Source organism: Lampetra planeri, chromosome 39 (genome assembly GCF_965212315.1).
Source record: "Lampetra planeri chromosome 39, kcLamPlan1.2.h2, whole genome shotgun sequence".
Taxonomy (NCBI): Eukaryota; Metazoa; Chordata; class Hyperoartia; order Petromyzontiformes; family Petromyzontidae; genus Lampetra; species Lampetra planeri.
This window is the reverse complement of record NC_136145.1, coordinates 9,870,306-9,890,681: the sequence shown is the minus strand read 5'-3', so window position 1 is coordinate 9,890,681 and position 20,376 is coordinate 9,870,306. Positions and strand designations below refer to the sequence as shown.

At 59.7% G+C, this 20,376-nt stretch overlaps 1 protein-coding gene across 1 annotated transcript in view; it reads left to right on the top strand.

Moving 5' to 3' along the window:
* Window positions 1-660: 660 nt before the first annotated feature.
* Window positions 661-20,376, top strand: part of SLCO3A1 (solute carrier organic anion transporter family member 3A1) — a 101,819-nt gene continuing 82,103 nt past the window's right edge. The window contains exons 1-5 of the mRNA XM_078612794.1: window positions 661-952; window positions 3,616-4,802; window positions 14,157-14,384; window positions 16,819-16,977; window positions 17,937-18,030. Coding sequence (XP_078468920.1) covers window positions 4,647-4,802; window positions 14,157-14,384; window positions 16,819-16,977; window positions 17,937-18,030 — 637 coding nt within the window. The 5' untranslated portion in view covers window positions 661-952; window positions 3,616-4,646. The remainder of the gene's footprint in view (window positions 953-3,615; window positions 4,803-14,156; window positions 14,385-16,818; window positions 16,978-17,936; window positions 18,031-20,376) is intronic.

Sequence of the window (20,376 nt, the reverse complement as noted above, 5' to 3'; positions counted from 1 at the left end):
TTACTTGGGCAGTTCCAATGCTCTTGTTAGTTGATTTGGTTTTGATATTCAATGCCCTGTAGATCTAACCCCAAAAGAAACCTCTATCATGGATGATATTGGTCGCGAAAGCCTACGTGTTAAACTTAGTTAAAGCTATTTAGAACCAAACTAGTTATTATTTTGTAGCAGGTATCGCCTACACCTGAGCGACTTGGCAATATCACCAATGACAGTGGTCGAAGCCACGAATGGTGGCGCGTGTGAGCAAGGTCGGGGAACGCAGCAACAAACGACGACTCGAGGTCAGAGGGCACGGGGGATCGAATCCGTGGTGGGGAGCGGTGGCGCAGTGGTTAGCGCTTCGCTGCGCTACGAACCCGGCGACCAGAGTTCGATTCCCGCTCACGGCCCCACGCCCGCGACGATTGTCTCTGAGCCGGTCCTGAGCCTCCTACCCGAGGGGTCGACTCAGCCTCACGAGACGAGTTCCCGCTGTAACAACAGCGCCGCTGGGGAGACAAAGGCGGCCGGGCGCGGTGCTGACTCCCCCTCACCCCCCCTCGTGTCTCCGTGCCGGCCCCGTCACGAGGTTGGGCGCCACTCGGCACTTGCCCCGCGAGTCGCGTCGCAGGCTACCCGGGGGATCTTTGCCTTTCGTGGTGACGTCGCACTCCGCCACCACCGCCGCCGCTGAAGCTGCGCACGGCTCGAGCGGGGGGGGAGACAGCGGCAGAGACAGCGGCCACGGCAGCAGCAGTGGAGTCATCAGCAGCAAAGACAGCAGCAGCAGTGGAGTCATCAGAAGCATCAGCAGCAGCAGTGGAGTCATCAGAAGCATCAGCAGCAGCGGCATCAGCAGCGGCCACGGTAGCGGCAGCAGCAGCATCAGCGGTGTCGGAGCTTGGCGCGAGGCGTCCGCGCCGTCATCTCTGGAGCCGCTCGAGCGGCGCAGGACGCGGTGAGGAGCGCGGTGAGCGGAGCTCAGCAGCAGCAGCAGCAGCACACACAGTACACACACACACAGCACACACACACACACAGCACACACACACAGCACACACACACAGCACACACAGTACACACACACACAGCACACACACACACAGCACACACACACAGCACACACACACACAGCACACACACAGCACACACACACAGCACACACACAGCACAGCACACACACAGCACACACACACAGCACACACACACAGCACACACACTACACAGTACACACACAGCACACACACAGCACACACACACAGCACACACAGCACACACACAGCACACACACAGCACACACACAGCACACACACAGCACACACACGCGCAGCACACACACACAGCACACACACACAGCACACACACACAGCACACACACACGCGCAGCACACACACGCACAGCACACACGCGCAGCACACACACACAGCACACACACACAGCACATATACACACACACGCAGCACACACGCAGCACACACACACAGCACACACACGCGCAGCACACACACACAGCACATATACACACACACGCAGCACACACACACACACAACACACAGCACACACACACAGTACACACACGCGCAGCACACACACGCTCAGCACACACACGCACACACACAGCACACACACACACAGCACACACACACAGCACACACACACGCGCAGCACAGCACACACACGCAGCACACACACACAGCACACATACACACACGCAGCACACGCAGCACACAACACACACGCAGCACACACATACAGCACACACACAGCACACACACACGCAGCACACAACACACACGCAGCACACACATACAGCACACACACACACGCAGCACACACACACACGCAGCACACACACACACACGCAGCACACACACACACGCAGCACACACACACACACGCAGCACACACACACACGCAGCACACACACACGCAGCACACACACACACGCAGCACACACACACACGCAGCACACACACACACGCAGCACACACACACCACGTGGTATCTATCTCGCGGGGTGGCCGTGCTCGCTCTCGTCTGCGGTCTCCACTCGTGACGCGCCATTCTCTGCAACGAGCTCCACGCTCCGTGCGCAGCCCGGCGGCCGTCGCGATTCGTTTGGACATCTGCCGCTGCTGTTGCTGCTGTTGCTGTTGCTGCTGTTGCTGCTGTTGCTGCTGCTGTTGTTGTTACAGTCGAACGTGCGATGTATTGAATATTCCTAGCTGCTGCTGCTGCTGCTGCTAAGGGCAGGGGATGCTAGAGAGGGGAGAGGAAGAGAGAGAGCGAGCGTGGTGTGAGTCTCAACATCGCCCTGCCACCCGTGTGGATTGCCGGGGCCCACGCTCAGCCTGGGCACCATCCAGCAGTGGAGCAGAGGCCGGCGGGAGGAGGGCGCCTCGCTTGCCGCGTGCTTATTAAGCCTCACCTCGTCGTCGTCTAACAATGATGAAGAGGTGCTTGCGCCGGACCCGCGGAGGCAGCCAAGCTTGAGGGCTGGCCTGGCACCACCCGCTAGCCGGCCTCTTGGGCTGCCTGATATTCAGCCAGCCAGCCCATCAGCCAGCTCATGTCGTGGTTACACAGCCATCCCTACCTGCTTGTATCTCTGCTATACAGCCAGCCAGCTAGCCAGCCTGCCTGTCTGCTAGCCAGCCAGCCAGCTCGCTAGCCAGCCAGCCTGCTAGCCAGCCAGCTCGCTAGCCATCCTGCCAGCCAGCTCGCCAACCTGCCTGCTAGCTAGCCAGCTCGCTAGCCTGCCTGCTAGCTAGCCAGCTCGCCAACCTGCCTGCTAGCTAGCCAGCTCGCTAGCCAGCCAGCTCGCTAGCCAGCCTGCCAGCTGGCCAGCCAGCCAGCTCGCTAGCCAGCCAGCCTGCTCGCTAGCCAGCCAGCTCACTAGCCAGCCTGCCTGCCTGCTAGCCAGCCAGCTCGCTAGCCAGCTCGCTAGCCAGCCAGCTCGCTAGCCAGCCTGCCAGCTAGCCAGCCAGCCAGCTCGCTAGCCAGCCAGCCAGCTCGCTAGCCAGCCAGCTCGCTAGCCAGCCAGCCAGCTCGCTAGCCAGCCTGCCTGCCTACCGGGCCAGCTCACTAGCTAACCTGCCTGCCTGCCTACCGGGCCAGCCAGCCAGCCAGGCAGCTCGTGTCGCGGTGACACCGCCGGCCGGTATGACTGCTGCTGCCCTCTGCTTGGATCAGCAACAACAACAGCAACAACAACAACAGCAACAACAATAACCACGCTGACAACACAGCCACACGTGACACCGGGCTCCCTGCAGGGGCTGCGCGATGCTGATGGCTCCTCTTTAACTTCTGCTTTGATGAAATAATGATAATGCCAATTGTGACGTCAGTTGCGTTTGCCGATTGACGCGAGCACGTGGCGAGCTGGAAAACACACGCGGACGAACAGAGGAGGGGGGAGGAGGGGGGAGGAGGGCCAGGTGCATTTTGGGAATGTAGCGGGCAGTAGGAGGCTGACAAATGGTCCGCACGGCCAGGCGTGTGACCCGTAAATGTTCTGGTACATTGTCATAGGCTCTTTCACTCAAGTTGTTCTGTCTGCCTGATTTTTATGCGTAACTTCCCACGTCTGAATTTGTACGAAGTAGTTTTTGTATGCTTTTTTGTTTAGGTTGGGAGGTGTGCGGCAGCGGTTGAATGGGATGAGATTGTGGCTTGCCACACGGAGGAGTAATCGCTGACGGGGTTCCTACGTCGCCGTCGTCATTTGTCGCGATCACCCTCGGCGTCGAGCTGCCGTCGCCGCTGCCTCCGTCACGATGCTGCGCGGAGCCACCGAGAGGAGGAGGAGGATTTCGCACGACACATTTGCGCAAAGTTCGGCTTTCAAGTTGATGTGACGGGACCCCGAGCCGGGCCCACGTCTCGTCTCCAACCCGCGCGCGTCGTTCGAACGAGCCGAGCGCGCGTTCCGCGCGTGTGCACGTGCGTCTGCCGCCCGTCTGCTCGTGGTCCGGCCCGAGCGATCGCTCCCCTGGCCCGCAGTGGTACAGTCCACGGCACGCGGCGGACACCAGCCCCGAGGCCACGGTCTGCGTGGCGGCGGCGGTGTTGGCGGGGACTCCGGACCGCGCCACCAGGATCGACCCAGGAGCGGCACCAATTAAACACGGCGGCGGTCTCGCAGATTGGTTCGGCTACCATCCTGGGGAAGCTGCCCGCTGCTGTCGAAGTGACCCGGTCAGGTTCTGTCGTCAAGGTTGACACCATCCGGGCATCGTCGTTGAGTTGATTTTATTTGGATATCGTCGTAAAAGTGACCCGTGCAGATGTCCCGAGGTGACAAGTTTGCGTACAGTAGTCAAGGTGACCCACTGTGAATCCATTGCAGAGGTGGCACATTCGGCCACTGAGTTGATTTATCCATCTCCCAGCATCGACGTGACCCCCTCAGGTTGAACTCATCACAGACGATCCCTGGACACTTCCCCGGCGAGGCCCCCGCAGCGCACCCGCTCGGCCCGGTCTCCCCCCGCCCCGGTGGTCTTCGTTATAAAGCTCCCCGCTTTCCCCCCGGCTTCTTCGCCATCGTCTCATCTCGGATAACGCCACGCTCGCCCGCCCGCCCCGCTCGACCCCGCGCGGAGACCCGGGGCGACCTCGCCCGGCCGGGGAGAGACGAGGGCGCGGAGGCTGCGGGCCATGGCGAGCCCCACGAAGCTGGGGGAGGACGTCGGCGCGCTGGTGCCCCCCCGGCTCAAGGGCGCCCCCCGGCCCTCGTGCTTCGCCAACGTCAAGGTGTTCCTGCTGGCCGAGTGCGCGCTCATGCTGGCGCAGGGCACCGCGGGCGCGTACCTGGTGAGATGTGGCGGCGGTGGCCTCGGTGGTGGCGGTGGCGGCGGTGGCGGCGATGGCGGTGGTGGTGAGGATGCTGTTGTTGGTGGGGGTTGTCGGTGGTGGTGGTGATGGTGGCGGTGTCGATGGTGGCGGTGTCGGCGGTGGTGGTGGTGGCCATGGTGGTGGCCATGGTGGTGTCGGTGGTAATTATGGTTGTGGTGATGGAAATTGTGGTGGTGATGGCATCGGTGGTGGTGGTCATGATGTGAATGGTGTTGGTGGTGATGGCATCAGTCGTGGTGGTGGTTGCTTCGAGGACGCTGCTAATACACACCTGGAGTCCAGTGCCACTGATTGATGGTTGATGGATCGCGCAGATGCCATGTGACCGAGATGCCCAACCCGCCCAGCTTTGTGCGGGCAGCCTGTGGAAGGCAGGAGAGCAAGCAGGTTCCTGCCCTGCATCTGCAGATGTTTAGAACATCGATTGTGATGATGAGATGAGTCGCAAAATCAATTATTGGGGAAATTCTGGTGGGTGAAGCTGTGGCAATGCTATGGAGGGCTGGTTGTTAGTTTTAGAGTTAATTAAAAAAGATATTTATTATCCTGGGCCAGGTATTGACTTGTGGCAGCTTTGGCTCGAATAACTCTGAAATTAGTGCAGGGGTATGCAAGTTTGGCAGTACAGCAATTTGGTAATTGTTGGCAGGTCCAGAACCTTTGGCCCTGACGCCGGCATTAAACAGGGCCTCCTCCTGTGATGTGGCTTCGCCGATTCTTTGTTTTATTTCCCAATGCCGCACAATGTCACGGGACGTGCGAGGCAGCGGTGGTATTGATTTTGAAGGGTGTTGTTTTAGAGCTGTGAACAACGAAAATGAAAATCGAATGGAAGGAGCAAATGGGCCCTGCTAAGCTGTGTAGGTCGGGCCAAAGCTAAAAGGTGATGGCTCGTACTTGTGGCTGGCTGGTAAGTTGACGAGGGTTAGGGTGAGTGTGATGGCTCGTACTTGTGGCTGGCTGGTAAGTTGACGAGGGTTAGGGTGAGTGTGATGGCTCGTACTTGTGGCTGGCTGGTAAGTTGACGAGGGTTAGGGTGAGTGATGGGTAGTGCTTGTGGATGACTGGTAAGTTGACGAGGGTTAGGGTGAGTGATGGGTAGTGCTTGTGGATGACTGGTAAGTTGACGAGGGTTAGGGTGAGTGTGATGGGTAGTACTTGTGGATGACTGGTAAGTTGACGAGGGTTAGGGTGAGTGTGATGGGTAGTACTTGTGGATGACTGGTAAGTTGACGAGGGTTAGGGTGAGTGTGATGGGTAGTACTTGTGGATGGCTGGTAAGTTGACTAGCTGGTGAGGGTGAGTGGCAGGGCTAGTCGTTCTCGTGGCTAGCGTGGTGACTGACGGTGGAGATTGTCGGCTCGGGCAGTGAGAGGTCTTCTTCCTGTGCTCCATGATGACAGCGGCGCCAATGATTACCGGAGTCACGATTTGCATAACTGCAGTGCACACGTAGTGATTTGGATTTGTTCACCAATAGCATTTTATTTGTATTTCTAGATAGATGACCTGCATTCGTTTATAGCCGGGCACGGGAGGCGGTGGTTGTGGCCGTGAGTGCGCTTGCCCTATCAATCCCTGAGTTTGAATCCCGGCTGTGGCTGATATCAGCGGTGAGTGACATCTGAACCGATCCTGGGCCTACTACCCCTGCTACCAACCCAGACCTACCAACGATGGGGTCCACAAATTCACAGTCAGTGACCCCAGCAGCATATTGAGACCTGTGTGAGACAGAGGAGAAGGGTTGCTCAATGTGATGTGGGCAGCATCTTTATTTTGTTGGCAGTAATTTTTATTTCATTTCATGTAATAAATGTAAGTATTATTATACTGTATTATTTTTATCATATGATCAGACTTAAGTATTATTTTTTCCAACACTAAATTTGCTGCTGGTTGAAGGCTTTCAGAAGCCATGTCAGCCACGGGGGTTGTTTGACCAAACTTCACCTCCTCCCCCACGTGAACCCCTCCTCCCCCACGTGGACCCCTCCTCCCCCTCGTGAACCCCCTCCTCCCCCACGTGAACCCCTCCTCCCCCACGTGGACCCCTCCTCCCCCTCGTGAACCTCTCCTCCCCCACGTGAACCCCTCACCCCCCCACGTGAACCCCTCCCCCCCACGTGAACCCCTCCTCCCCCACGTGAACCCCTCCCCCCCCACGTGAACCCCTCCCCCCCACGTGAACCCCTCCTCCCCCTCGTGAACCCCTCCTCCCCGAAGTGAACCCCTCACCCCCCACGTGAACCCCTCCCCCCCCACGTGAACCCCTCCCCCCCCCACGTGAACCCCTCCTCCCCCACGTGAACCCCTCACCCCCCACGTGAACCCCTCACCCCCCCACGTGAACCCCTCCTCCCCCACGTGACCCCCTCCTCCCCCACGTGAACCCCTCCCCCCCCACGTGAACCCCTCCCCCCCCACGTGAACCCCTCCTCCCCCACGTGAACCCCCTCACCCCCCACGTGAACCCCCTCACCCCCCACGTGAACCCCTCCTCCCCCACGTGACCCCCTCCTCCCCCTCGTGAACCCCTCCTCCCCCACGTGAACCCCTCCCCCCCACGTGAACCCCTCCTCCCCCACGTGAACCCCTCCCCCCCCACGTGAACCCCTCCTCCCCCACGTGACCCCCTCCTCCCCCTCGTGAATCCCTCCTCCCCCACGTGAACCCCTCCCCCCCCCCCACGTGAACCCCTCCTCCCCCACGTGAATCCCTCCTCCCCCCCACGTGAATCCCTCCTCCCCCACGTGAACCCCTCCCCCCCACGTGAACCCCTCCCCCCCCACGTGAACCCCTCCCCCCCCACGTGAACCCCTCCCCCCCCCCCACGTGAACCCCTCCTCCCCCACGTGAATCCCTCCTCCCCCACGTGAACCCCTCCCCCCCCACGTGAACCCCTCCCCCCCCACGTGAACCCCTCCTCCCCCACGTGAACCCCTCCCCCCCCCACGTGAACCCCTCCTCCCCCACGTGAACCCCTCCTCCCCCACGTGAACCCCTCCCCCCCCCACGTGAACCCCTCCCCCCCCACGTGAACCCCTCCCCCCCCACGTGAACCCCTCCCCCCCCCACGTGAACCCCTCCCCCCCCACGTGAACCCCTCCCCCCCCACGTGAACCCCTCCCCCCCCCACGTGAACCCCTCCCCCCCCACGTGAACCCCTCCCCCCCCCACGTGAACCCCTCCCCCCCCACGTGAACCCCTCCCCCCCCACGTGAACCCCTCCCCCCCCACGTGAACCCCTCCCCCCCCCACGTGAACCCCTCCCCCCCCCCACGTGAACCCCTCCCCCCCCACGTGAACCCCTCCCCCCCCACGTGAACCCCTCCCCCCCCACGTGAACCCCTCCCCCCCCACGTGAACCCCCGCTGGAGAATGCGGGGTATGGTGCCGGTGCGGCAGCGCGTCCGTCACATAAAGCGCCACGCACGGACAGACCCCCCCCGCCCCCCCCGCCCCCCCCGCCCCCCCCCGCCCCCCCCGCCCCCCCCGCCCCCCCCGCCCCCCCCCGCCCCCCCGCCCCCCCGCGCGAGTGTAATTAGCGGTTGTCAAGTTGATACCCCGGCCTGACAGATGTCGCCCTGCGCCGAGTGCTCCGATGCGCCATCGTCCTCACCCTGCGCCAGTGTCGGTACACGTCAGGAGCTACCGCCACCATCAGCACTACCACCATCAGCACTACCACCGTCACCACTACCACCGTCACCACTGCCACCACCACCACCACTGTCACCACCACTGCTACCACCACCGTCACTACCACCGTCACCACTGCCACCACCATCATCACCACTGCCACCACCACTGCTACCACCACCGTCACCACCACCGTCACCACTGCTACCACCACCGTCACCGCTGCCACCACTGTCACCGTCACCACCACTGCCACCACCACTCCCGCCGCCACCACCACCGCCGCCACCACTCCCACCACCGACACCACCGCCACCACTCCCACCACCGCCACCACTGCCACCACCGCCACCACTACCACCATCGCCACCACTACCACCACCGCCACCACTACCACCACCACCGCCCGCCACCACCGCCGCCACCGCCACCACTCCCACCACCGCCACCGTCGCTGCGGCCCAGCCCGACCCAATCCGTTTGTCCGCGCGGTGATTAATCGCCTTAATACCGGCGCACATTACATTGATTAAATGTTGTGTTTGCCGCATACATTAAGCGGGGGACGCGCGAGGCCTCTTGCGAGGATCTCGGAGCGGCCGCGACTGGCAGAGCCGGGCGCGTGGGGCTCTGGGGAGCGTGAGGCTCTGGTGGGTGCGTGGGGCTCCGGCGTTCGTTCGCCCTCCGCGGTTCGAGCAGAGCGGGGGGATCACGAGCGGAGAGACTTTTATGGCGTTGTCCCTCCGCGTGGTGGGTGAGGGGGGGGAGGAATAACGCCACGGGCTAAAGGGCAGACGTGGGCTGCCCTGACAGCGGTGCAATCAGGCCAATTACGCGGTTTGTCTCGACTGAAATGCATGCTCAGGCATCCTCGTGGATCGTGGGGCAGCTGCCACCCCCCGGTCGGTGCGGCGACATCACGGCCGCGCGTTTCGCCATCCTGCTCGCTGGAACGCTGCGGTTTTTTTGATATTCGTTTTGGTTACGAAAAAAACAGCAAACAACAAAGCTGCCAGGTTGCCACGGATCAGACGGCCGGTCTCTCGGTGGCGGGCTGGGGGGGGGCCGCAAGGGGGAATAGTCGTGCGTCTCGTCGCAGATTTGCTGTTGCAAAACGCGAGAATTCGTCAAGGAAAATACCCCGCAATGGAGCCTGGACGGGAGGTAGAGGAGGGGACTCCGTTGAGTCAGAATCGATTGCTTATGACGGCGTGAAGTGGATTAGCCACGGTACTACCCCCCCACCACCACCTCTCCTCTCTTACCGGCGCTTATATAAACACACATAACGACACGTGCACACGGAAGACGAAGATCGCCCCGATAGCCTTAACCAGCTGTAGGGGCAAGTGCTGGTTAGCGAGCACCTGTTAAGGTCGGTGGGTGCCCAGCACCACTCCCGGCCGCTTTTTTCCCCGAGTGGCGATGTTTACACACCGCCACCGGGTGCTCATTTGAGGCTGAGTCGACCTGGGAAGGCCCAGGAATGGTTCAGATAATCATCCCCGATGTTGGCCACGAGCGGGAATCGAACTCGGGTCGCCGGGTTCGTAACGCAGCGCTAACCGCTGCGCTGCCGCTCCTAATACACACGCACGCACCTGTACACACACACGCACGCACCTGTACACACACACGCACACACACGCCTGTACACACACACGCACGCTCCTGTACGCACACACGCACGCGCCTGCACACGCACACACGCGCCTGTACACACACACACACGCGCCTGTACACACACACGCACGCTCCTGTACGCACACACGCACGCGCCTGCACACACACGCGCCTGTACACACACACACACGCGCCTGTACACACACACGCACGCACCTGTACACAAGCACGCGCCTGGACACACGCACGCACGCTCCTGTACACACACATGCACGCACCTGTACACACACACACGCACGCACCTGTACACACACACGCGCCTGGACACACACACACGCACGCTCCTGTACACACACACGCACGCGCCTGTACACACACACACGCCTGTACACACACGCACCTGGAAACACACACGCACGCGCCTGGACACACACACACGCACGCGCCTGTACACACACACGCCTGTACACACACACGCACCTGGACACACACGCACGCGCCTGTACACACACACGCACGCGCCTGGACACACACACACGCGCCTGTACACACACACACGCGCCTGTACACACGCACGCACCTGGACACACACACGCACGCGCCTGTACACACACACACACGCACCTGGACATACACGCACGCGCCTGTGCACACACGCGCCTGTACACACACACACGCGCCTGTACACACACACGCACGCGCCTGGACACACACACGCGCCTGTACACACACACACGCGCCTGTACACACACACGCACGCCTGTACACACACACGCACGCACCTGGACACACACACGCGCCTGTACACACACACGCACGCTCCTGTACACACACACGCACGCTCCTGTACACACACACACGCGCCTGTACACACACACACGCGCCTGTACACACACACGCACGCCTGTACACACACACGCACGCACCTGGACACACACACACGCGCCTGTACACACACACACACACGCGCCTGTACACACACACACGCCTGTACACACACACACGCGCCTGTACACACACACGCACGCCTGTACACACACGCACGCTCCTGTACACACACACACGCGCCTGTACACACACACACGCGCCTGTACACACACACGCCTGTACACACACACACGCGCCTGTACACACACACACGCGCCTGTACACACACACGCGCCTGTACACACACACACGCGCCTGTACACACGCACGCGCCTGTACACACACACGCGCTTGCACATCTGTGGATGAGAAGTGTCACCAGTTGGCCGCTAGCCTCCTGCACAGAGGCCGACCTTGGCCCCCGCCACCACCCGACACGGCCAGTCAGTAAGTTTTGTGACGTTAACAAAACGTCACAATGAGTGACTACTTCAGCACACCGCTGTGTGTTGGAGAGTAAACCCACAACAGGTCCTGTTTGAGTTCACGACGTTTCACTGGTAATTAAAACCAGCTTCATCGGGCGATTTTGCAACAAACTAAATCTTTATTACAGATCGGTAAAGAAATAACCAGCATGCAAAGGCGAACATAGGGCAACTACAATGACAATGAGAGCGGTGATCATCGTGATTTGTAACTTTGCTGTCGAGTCAGGAGAGAGGCACGAGGCCGTGTTCTGTGATGAGGCAGTTCCCCGGTGAGGGCTGCTTGGTGCCAGTCACCAGCGGTGGGTCTCCACGCCCTTGCCGTGCCAGTCACCAGCGGTGAGTGTCCACGCCCTTGCCGTGGCAGTCACCAGCGGTGGGTCTCCACGCCCTTGCCGTGCCAGTCACCAGCGGTGAGTGTCCACGCCCTTGCCGTGGCAGTCACCAGCTGTGGGTCTCCACGCCCTTGCCGTGGCAGTCACCAGCTGTGGGTCTCCACGCCCTTGCCGTGGCAGTCACCAGCTGTGGGTCTCCACGCCCTTGCCGTGGCAGTCACCAGTGGTGGGTCTCCACGCCCTTGCCGTGCCAGTCACCAGCTGTGGGTCTCCATGCCCTTGCCGTGGCAGTCACCAGCTGTGGGTCTCCACGCCCTTGCCGTGCCAGTCACCAGCTGTGGGTCTCCACGCCCTTGCCGTGGCAGTCACCAGCTGTGGGTCTCCACGCCCTTGCCGTGCCAGTCACCAGTGGTGGGTCTCCACGCCCTTGCCGTGCCAGTCACCAGCTGTGGGTCTCCATGCCCTTGCCGTGGCAGTCACCAGCGGTGGGTCTCCACGCCCTTGCCGTGCCAGTCACCAGCTGTGGGTCTCCACGCCCTTGCCGTGGCAGTCACCAGCGGTGGGTCTCCACGCCCTTGCCGTGGCAGTCACCAGCGGTGGGTCTCCACGCCCTTGCCGTGGCAGTCACCAGTGGTGGGTCTCCACGCCCTTGCCGTGGCAGTCACCAGCGGTGGGTCTCCACGCCCTTGCCGTGCCAGTCACCAGTGGTGGGTCTCCACGCCCTTGCCGTGCCAGTCACCAGTGGTGGGTCTCCACGCCCTTGCCGTGGCAGTCACCAGCTGTGGGTCTCCACGCCCTTGCCGTGGCAGTCACCAGCGGTGGGTCTCCACGCCCTTGCCGTGCCAGTCACCAGTGGTGGGTCTCCACGCCCTTGCCGTGGCAGTCACCAGTGGTGGGTCTCCACGCCCTTGCCGTGGCAGTCACCAGCGGTGGGTCTCCACGCCCTTGCCGTGCCAGTCACCAGTGGTGGGTCTCCACGCCCTTGCCGTGGCAGTCACCAGCGGTGGGTCTCCACGCCCTTGCCGTGCCAGTCACCAGTGGTGGGTCTCCACGCCCTTGCCGTGGCAGTCACCAGCGGTGAGTGTCCACGCCGTTGCCGTGGCAGTCACCAGCGGTGGGTCTCCATGCCCTTGCCGTGGCAGTCACCAGCGGTGAGCGTCCACGCCCTTGCCGTGGCAGTCACCAGCGGTGGGTCTCCACGCCCTTGCCGTGCCAGTCACCAGCGGTGGGTCTCCACGCCCTTGCCGTGGCAGTCACCAGCGGTGAGTGTCCACGCCCTTGCCGTGGCAGTCACCAGCGGTGGGTCTCCACGCCCTTGCCGTGGCAGTCACCAGCGGTGGGTCTCCATGCCCTTGCCGTGGCAGTGACCAGCGGTGGGTCTCCATGCCCTTGCCGTGGCAGTCACCAGCGGTGGGTCTCCACGCCCTTGCCGTGGCAGTCTTGCCGAAGCAGTGACCAGCGGTGGCCGTCTTAGGAACGAGGCATTTACAGTGAATGCCTCACGGCTACATATGGACGGGAGCGTCCTGCCTGTCAATCTCACCTTTGACGTTTCAGTGTATTTCTGATCGAACTGCTTGACTCTCTGCTGCGTGCGCCACTGAAGTGGTGCCTCGTCAAAGGCGAGCCGCGTGTGTCCGCAGGCGACTCGCCGTCGCGGCGCTCAGCCCTTGCGCGCGCGGTGCGTCCAGCAGCGCGAGGTTCTCTCTCTAATTCCTTGAAGACCCCAAAGTGGATCGCCCTGCCGCGAGGCGCCAGGCCTGGGCGTGGGGCTCGTCCCGGTTGACGCCGCTTTCTCCTCCGTCCGGGGTGGGGGGGGGGGCCAGTTGGAGGTAATCGATGCCGCATGGGGAGTAAGCGATGCAATGATTCTCTCTCCCCCTCCCCCACCTTCACGATCCGATGTCGGCAGGGCGGCGTGGCGGTGGCACCCGTGCCTCGCGGCGAGAAGGGCCGGGGTTGAATTCCCTGCTCGGGTGCCCTTTTGTTGTGTGGCGTTTGTGATGCTCCCCTATTCTGCAGAGTGAGTGCGAGTACCTGGCGCGGTGTGTAAACATCGCCACCGCGGAGACAAAGGCGGTCAGGTGTGGCGCTGACCACCCCCATCCCTTTGTATGCCATGCCAGGCATCCATAGGTGTTCGCGAATAGTACTGAAGTGTTGGGTCAACGTATGGATGTTGAGCAGGGTGAATGTCCAGGTGATGTGTTGGGTAAATATCCAGGTGTGGGACTGGGTCCATGTCCAGGTGATGTGTTGAGTCAATGTCCAGGTGTTGTGTTAGGCTGAATGCCCAGGTGATGTGTCCAGGTGCTGAGTGTGGGTGTCGCGCGTCCGTGCGTCCGTGCGTCGTGCAGGTGAGCATGCTGACCACCCTCGAGCGGCGCTTCAACCTCAAGACGGCCGACCTGGGCATGCTGGCGAGCAGCTTCGAGATGGGGAACCTCGCCCTGATCCTCTTCGTCAGCTACTTTGGCGGCCGCGGCCACCGGCCCCGTCTCATCGGCTGTGGCGGCATCGTCATGGCGCTGGGCGCGCTGCTCTCCGCCCTGCCCGAGTTCCTGGGGCGGCAGTATCAGCCCCAGGTGTGTGCTCGTGCGTGTGTACGTGTACGCGCGTGTGTACGTGCATGTGTGCGTGCGTACGTGCGTGCGTACGTGCGTGCGTACGTGCGTGTGTACGTGTGTGTACGTGCGTGTGTACGTGCGTGTGTACGTGCACGTGCGTGTGTGCGTGTGTGCGTGCGTGTGTACGTGCGTGTGTGCGTGCGTGTGTATGTGCGTGTGTACGTGCGTGTGCGTGTGTACGTGGGGAGCGGTGGTGTAGCGGTTAGGGCTACGCTGCGCTACAAACCCGGCGACTCGAGTGACGATTATCTGAACCGGTCCTGGGCCTCGCCTAGGTCGATTCAGCCTCAAAATGAGTACCTGGTGCGGTGTTTAAACATCGCCAACAGGGTCACAAAGGCGGCCAGGCATGGTGCTGGCCACCCCCTCCCCCGTTCCGGCCTTCATAGTTGCTCACTAAAAGCACTTGCCCCAAGAGTCTGTTAAGGCTATACGGGGGATCTTTGTCTTTGTGCGTGTGTCTGTCAGCGCGATGTCACGAGACTGTATGAGGCGTTCGTAGTTTGTGCACGGCATGTACGTTGAGGATACACTAGACCCCGGCATAGAAATGTGGAATTTCTACCATTGGCTAGAAGCCCCCCCACTCCCATTCCCATTTGATTATTGAGAGAATGCAACTTGTGATTCAATAGAACCGTTATCGACAGCGCTGGAGCCTGAGGAGGCGACGATGCGATCGGTGGTGACCCTGAGGCCGCGGCCGTCAGCTCGCCGGTGCTGCGGTGTCCGTCCGCGGCCGTCACGGCGGTTTAAATCAGCCCGACAGCGAATATCGCCAGGATTAAATATCGGTAATAGTCTAATAGGATCCATGGCAGGGATCGATAGCGTTTTGTACCACGATTCATCACGACTGGAGTCCACTTGCCTCGGGGAAGGGGGGTCGACGCCCTCCGCCTCCCCTGGGGGCCCCTTACCCCCCCACCCCCTCACCCCCCCCACCCCCTTGCCCCCCCACCCCCTCACCCCCCCCACCCCCCTCACCCCCCCACCCCCCTCACCCCCCACCTCCCCACCCCACTGTCACCACCACCGGCCCCCACCCCCTCACCCCCCGCCGTGACTGCGGTTTACGATGGCACCTCAGGGCGGCGTTACTTTTCCGAACGAAATTTGACACGAAAACAAAATCCCCGCACGGAGACGAGTGGGCGGGAGGGAACCGCCCTCTACCCCCCCCCCTCACCCCCCCCACCCCCTCACCCCCCCCACCCCCCTCACCCCCCCCCCTCACCCCCCCCACCCCCTCACCCCCCCACCCCTGTGGCCCCCGCCGCAACTGGGCGCAGCGAGAGACAAAACCACCGAGGCCGCGTGGACACGCCGACTCGGTGGTTTTGTCTCTTGTCGCAGCGTGAACACGCGGACCGAGCTGACTCGGTGGACAAGTACCAATGAATAACAATTGAATGAATACCAATCTATATTGTTACAATACCCTCCCCCTCTCCGCCTCAAATCACTGCACCTGATTGAATTAAATGATGACGTCACCCTGCTGCTGCTCCATTTAAGACCGGGAGCGAGAGGAGAGCTTCTCCATTCTGGCAAATCGCCCTATGAAGCTGGATGTAATTACCAGCGAAACGTCGGACTCAAATTTTAAATGCTGTTGATTCGCTCTTCAACACGCCGGTGGGCTAAAGAAGTGAATTGTTTTGTCTTTTGTCAACGTGACACATTTTTTACTGTTTGGCCGTGTCGGGTGGTGGAGGGTTACGACACATGGGGGGGGGGGGGGTGCGGAATGGATATGGCACACCCCTCACGCCAACATCAATAACTCAACGTGTTTTTAATTGAACGTTTGGCTGCGTTGATCCAGCCAAGTGGCTCGGGACGAGTTCAAATCGTGGTTGTGGGGCTGACTCCGGGGTCAGTCAACTGGGTCCCGCTTTGCGGGGAGGTCAACAGCAATTGTTCTTTGTGATCGACTCGTCCCCCGCCATAGGAATGTGGAATTTCCACCACTGCCCCAACGGGGCTGTAGACAGGAGATGAGCACCGAGGCCTCGATGCTCGTTTGAGTGGCAAATCTTTTTGCCTTCGGCTCGACTAATCGTAGTGTCGTCACAGGAGCACGCTGTGGTCGCCGTCGTAATCGCGGAAAGATTGTCAATGTTGTGCATTTGCTCTCCAACACACCGGTGTGCTGTACTCGTAACGAATTGGCACGTGCTGTTTAAGTTACAAACCTTACTAATTCGTTGTGTCGGGTGGTCGCGAAAGCCTTCTACATGTTAACTTACTTATGATGTCGTCCCAATATTTTCGTATGCGGTAAAATTTTGATTACATTTTTGTCCACCACACCAAGACCACTGCTACTTTAAAAATTAACAACACTCGCTTAATGAACCCCCCCATACCCCCCCCCCCCCCGGTGCAGGGCGACGCCTACAAGGCCCTGGGCGTGCGGAGTGACGTTTGCCGACCCAACGTGACGGGCGAGACGGAGGCGGCCGCCAAGTTTGCGCGGGACCGCATGTGCGTGACCAGCGACCCCGAGTCCACCGACTTCCTCTATCTGCTGCTGATCGGGGCGCAGGTGAGAGGTCACACGGAGGCAGGCGGGGGGGGGCGGTGGCCGTCAGGACCTCAGAGACACCGGGCGGGGTGAGGGGGCGCAGCTGCAGAGCGATGGGAGAGCGACGAAGCAGGCGGCTCCATCGGTATCGTGGTCGGGAGCGTCGCGCTTGACAAACCGCGGATTTGTCGTCGCTCAGAGGGAGACGTCGGGAGGATTTGAGCGACGCCGCGGCCGACTCCGCTGCAAGTTCTTTATTTGTCCAATCCCGTGCGGCTCGGAGTTTGGCGAGATGTTTTATCTCTAGATTTGAAGCTTTCGTGACTGCAAGGAATCATCTTCTTAGGTTTTTTCGGTAAAGTCACGTAGAAAGTAAAATAAAATAAAAACAAAAATCACGACGTTTCGGAGGCAACACAAGTCTCCGTCATCAGTCATCAGGTGGGACCGTCACAGCCAGATTAGCTGTATCACTTGATACAGACTTGTGTTGCCTCCGAAACGTCGTGATTTTTGTTTTTATTTTATTTTACTTTCTACGTGACTTTACCGAAAAAAACCTAAGAAGAGATGTTTTATCGTTATTGTATTTTATATCTGTACTGTGTTGGTGATTTTGGGGACGTGGTGATGCGTATTTACAATGGTTTTTGATCGTAATGGTCAGGATCGTGACGAAAGTGGGGGTCGTTATGTTTTGGTCAGTAGTGGCAGTCGTGGTCATGGCAATGGTGGCTTTTGGTGATGGCAGTTGTGAAATTCTAGACTTTAGAATGAGGATAATGATGCCATTAATGGCAGTTGAAATGATGATGGTGATGATGGTAGTGGTCCTTTACAACGGTGATGGTGGCAGTGATGACATTGTAGCGATGATGATGGCGGTGTAGTTAATCGTATTATTGAAATGACGACAGCGATAATGGCGGTGCGGCGAATGGCCATCTGAACAACGGCGGTGGCGATGTCGGTGTCCGCAGATGCTGCTGGGTGTGGGGGCGACGCCGGTGCAGCCGCTCGGAGTCTCGTACATCGACGACCACGTGTCCAAGCGAGACTCCTCCGTCTACATCGGTGAGTCCGTCTCTCTACCCGCCCCTCCACCGGCCCGAGCCCCTGACCCTCACCTCGCCACGGCCGCCTCATGCCCACAGGACATCAGGAGGGTCCCGTGCCACAGCTGCGTTGTGTGAACGTATGTTGAACTTGTTTCGCTAATCGGAGGTGCGGGGGAAATACAACAAACTAAACACAAAAAGCAATTCTCAAGAAATGAGTTTTCGACCGCGACCAGGAGTCGGCGGCCTGTGGCTCTGAGGCCGCATGCACCTCTTTAAGGAACATTCCTGGCTTCATTCGTTAGGGACCACCGTCTCGTATTCACATGCATTGAGTTTCTCACTGAATTCTACAAGTAGAGCTCTTCTTGTTATTTTGGTTGCCGACCCCTGATTTAGATGATTTGAAAGTGCACAGCACCAGTGGCTTCCTAATATCGAAAGGAAAAGCGTTCCAGACGGCCGCAGAAACGTCTCGAGGACGGTAGAGAAACCCACAAAATCTCCCCCCCCTCCACTTTGAGACAGAAGTGGCATGCTCCACTCTCATCCCTCCTTGCTTTGCTGCTGACATGAGTGTGCATGGCACACAGCTGTGGAATGTACCATCGTTTAAGGGGGGTGATTTTTGGCTCGTGGTACGGTTCTTCCATCCACCCCTTTCAGTGCTAAAGCGCCGCGGTTGACCTTTTTAAAACGTTGACGTTTTTTTCGTGCGGAAAACTTATTTCAGCAACTCCTCGCTCGTTTGGGTGAGAGTAAGTTTCCATCTGTTTCCATAAATGTTCATGTATCCGCTCAATGCAACCGGCTTAATCGTTTGAAATGTTAAGTGCTTTATTTTTTTTCCGTCAAGTTTCCATCTGAAAAAAATGCATTTTAATGCAAACATTGAAAACACATATTCTAAGAATTCTAGCGAAAGTTGACGTCGCACGAAGGCGATTCATTCATACAGTGCTCACCAACTCGCTCCGGCTGGGATGCGGATGAACCCCGTCGCTGTGCGGCCTCTGAGCCGGAGTGTGTCCGTGACCGCCAGTGGATGCCAGAATTAACCGAAGAACCGGCATCTCGTGTAGGTGGACAAAGCGGCGGTGACGCGACTTCGCCTCCGTACGACGTCACATTTCAGATCAATTTCGTTCCAGACTCGCCCACAAATTCACATGAATTCACAACATTGGGAAGCCGTCTCTTCTCGGTGCGTGTGCACGAGGTGACCGGCGTGTTGTGCTACGGGCCGCGCCTCCTTTCAAGCTACCATCTGCCCACGTGCGCCATTAATCATTAACAGCGGCGCCTTGTGGGGCGGCCGTGCCGTGGCGGTTGTCGACGTTGACAGATGAGCCAACTTCAGCTCCTTCGCAGCCTAAGTAATATTTCCGACCTCTGAGCGTGACCCAATTTAGACGGCGGGGCGCGCACACTCGCGCGCGCTCGCAGCGGTGGCTCTTCGCGCTGTCGTGCGAGCCGCCCCGGCCGTGGAGTAAGCGCACGGGTCGTGTGGCCGCACTGCAGCAGGCGAGCTTCAGCGGGGAACGTTCAATGTCTCACAAATAATGATAATAATGATGATGATCGTACGTTCCTCCCGTCTGATAGAAACAGCACGCCTGTGCGTAGCTCACGACGGTAAACGACCTCGAGTTGCGCGTGCACACCTACTGCAGCCCCTTTGTGTTCATCCACTGCTGGATGAACGCCTCAAGCATGCCGTGCGGGTCGCAGGGGGGACCTGTTGACCGTACTTCGCCACGCGGGTCGGTGCGAGTTTGGTGAAAGCGGGAGGAGTGGGAGGTTGGGGGGGGGGGGGCACGGGGAGCGTAAGTGGAAGGCGAGACGGACGTGGCAATGCGGGAACGTAATTTTCCGGAGCACCGTTCCGGAGCAGCGTTCCGGCTGAAATGCAATGAGCAGCGGAGTACGGCGGTGGATTCCGTTGCCCCTGCCCCCTTCGCCAGCCACGCGGCTTCCCGACGCCGTCGGGCAATTTCATCAGCGCCCGGGCAATTTCATTTGGTAAACTACGAAGCGAAATTGGTCTCGCGTGTAACACCAGGGGAGCTTAGAGAGCGGATGATTCCGTTGGTAAATGCAGAAAACACTTCTTGTAATGGAATTTGGCCGAACATCCCAAGCAGAGGACGCGCCTCGCAAAGGGAGCGTTGAGATCCAGTGAGCTTTCCTCGATTAACAAATTACATTGTGATCATTTGTAAAAATAATTAATAAAATCACGGACAAATGTCGTGGTCTCATGTGGTAGTGGTGGTCAAAGAGTCAGTCATTTCCTCTTTGTATCCTTTATTTATTGAGAACCGATTTTCGTGTTTAGTTTGTTGTCCTTCCCCCGCACCTC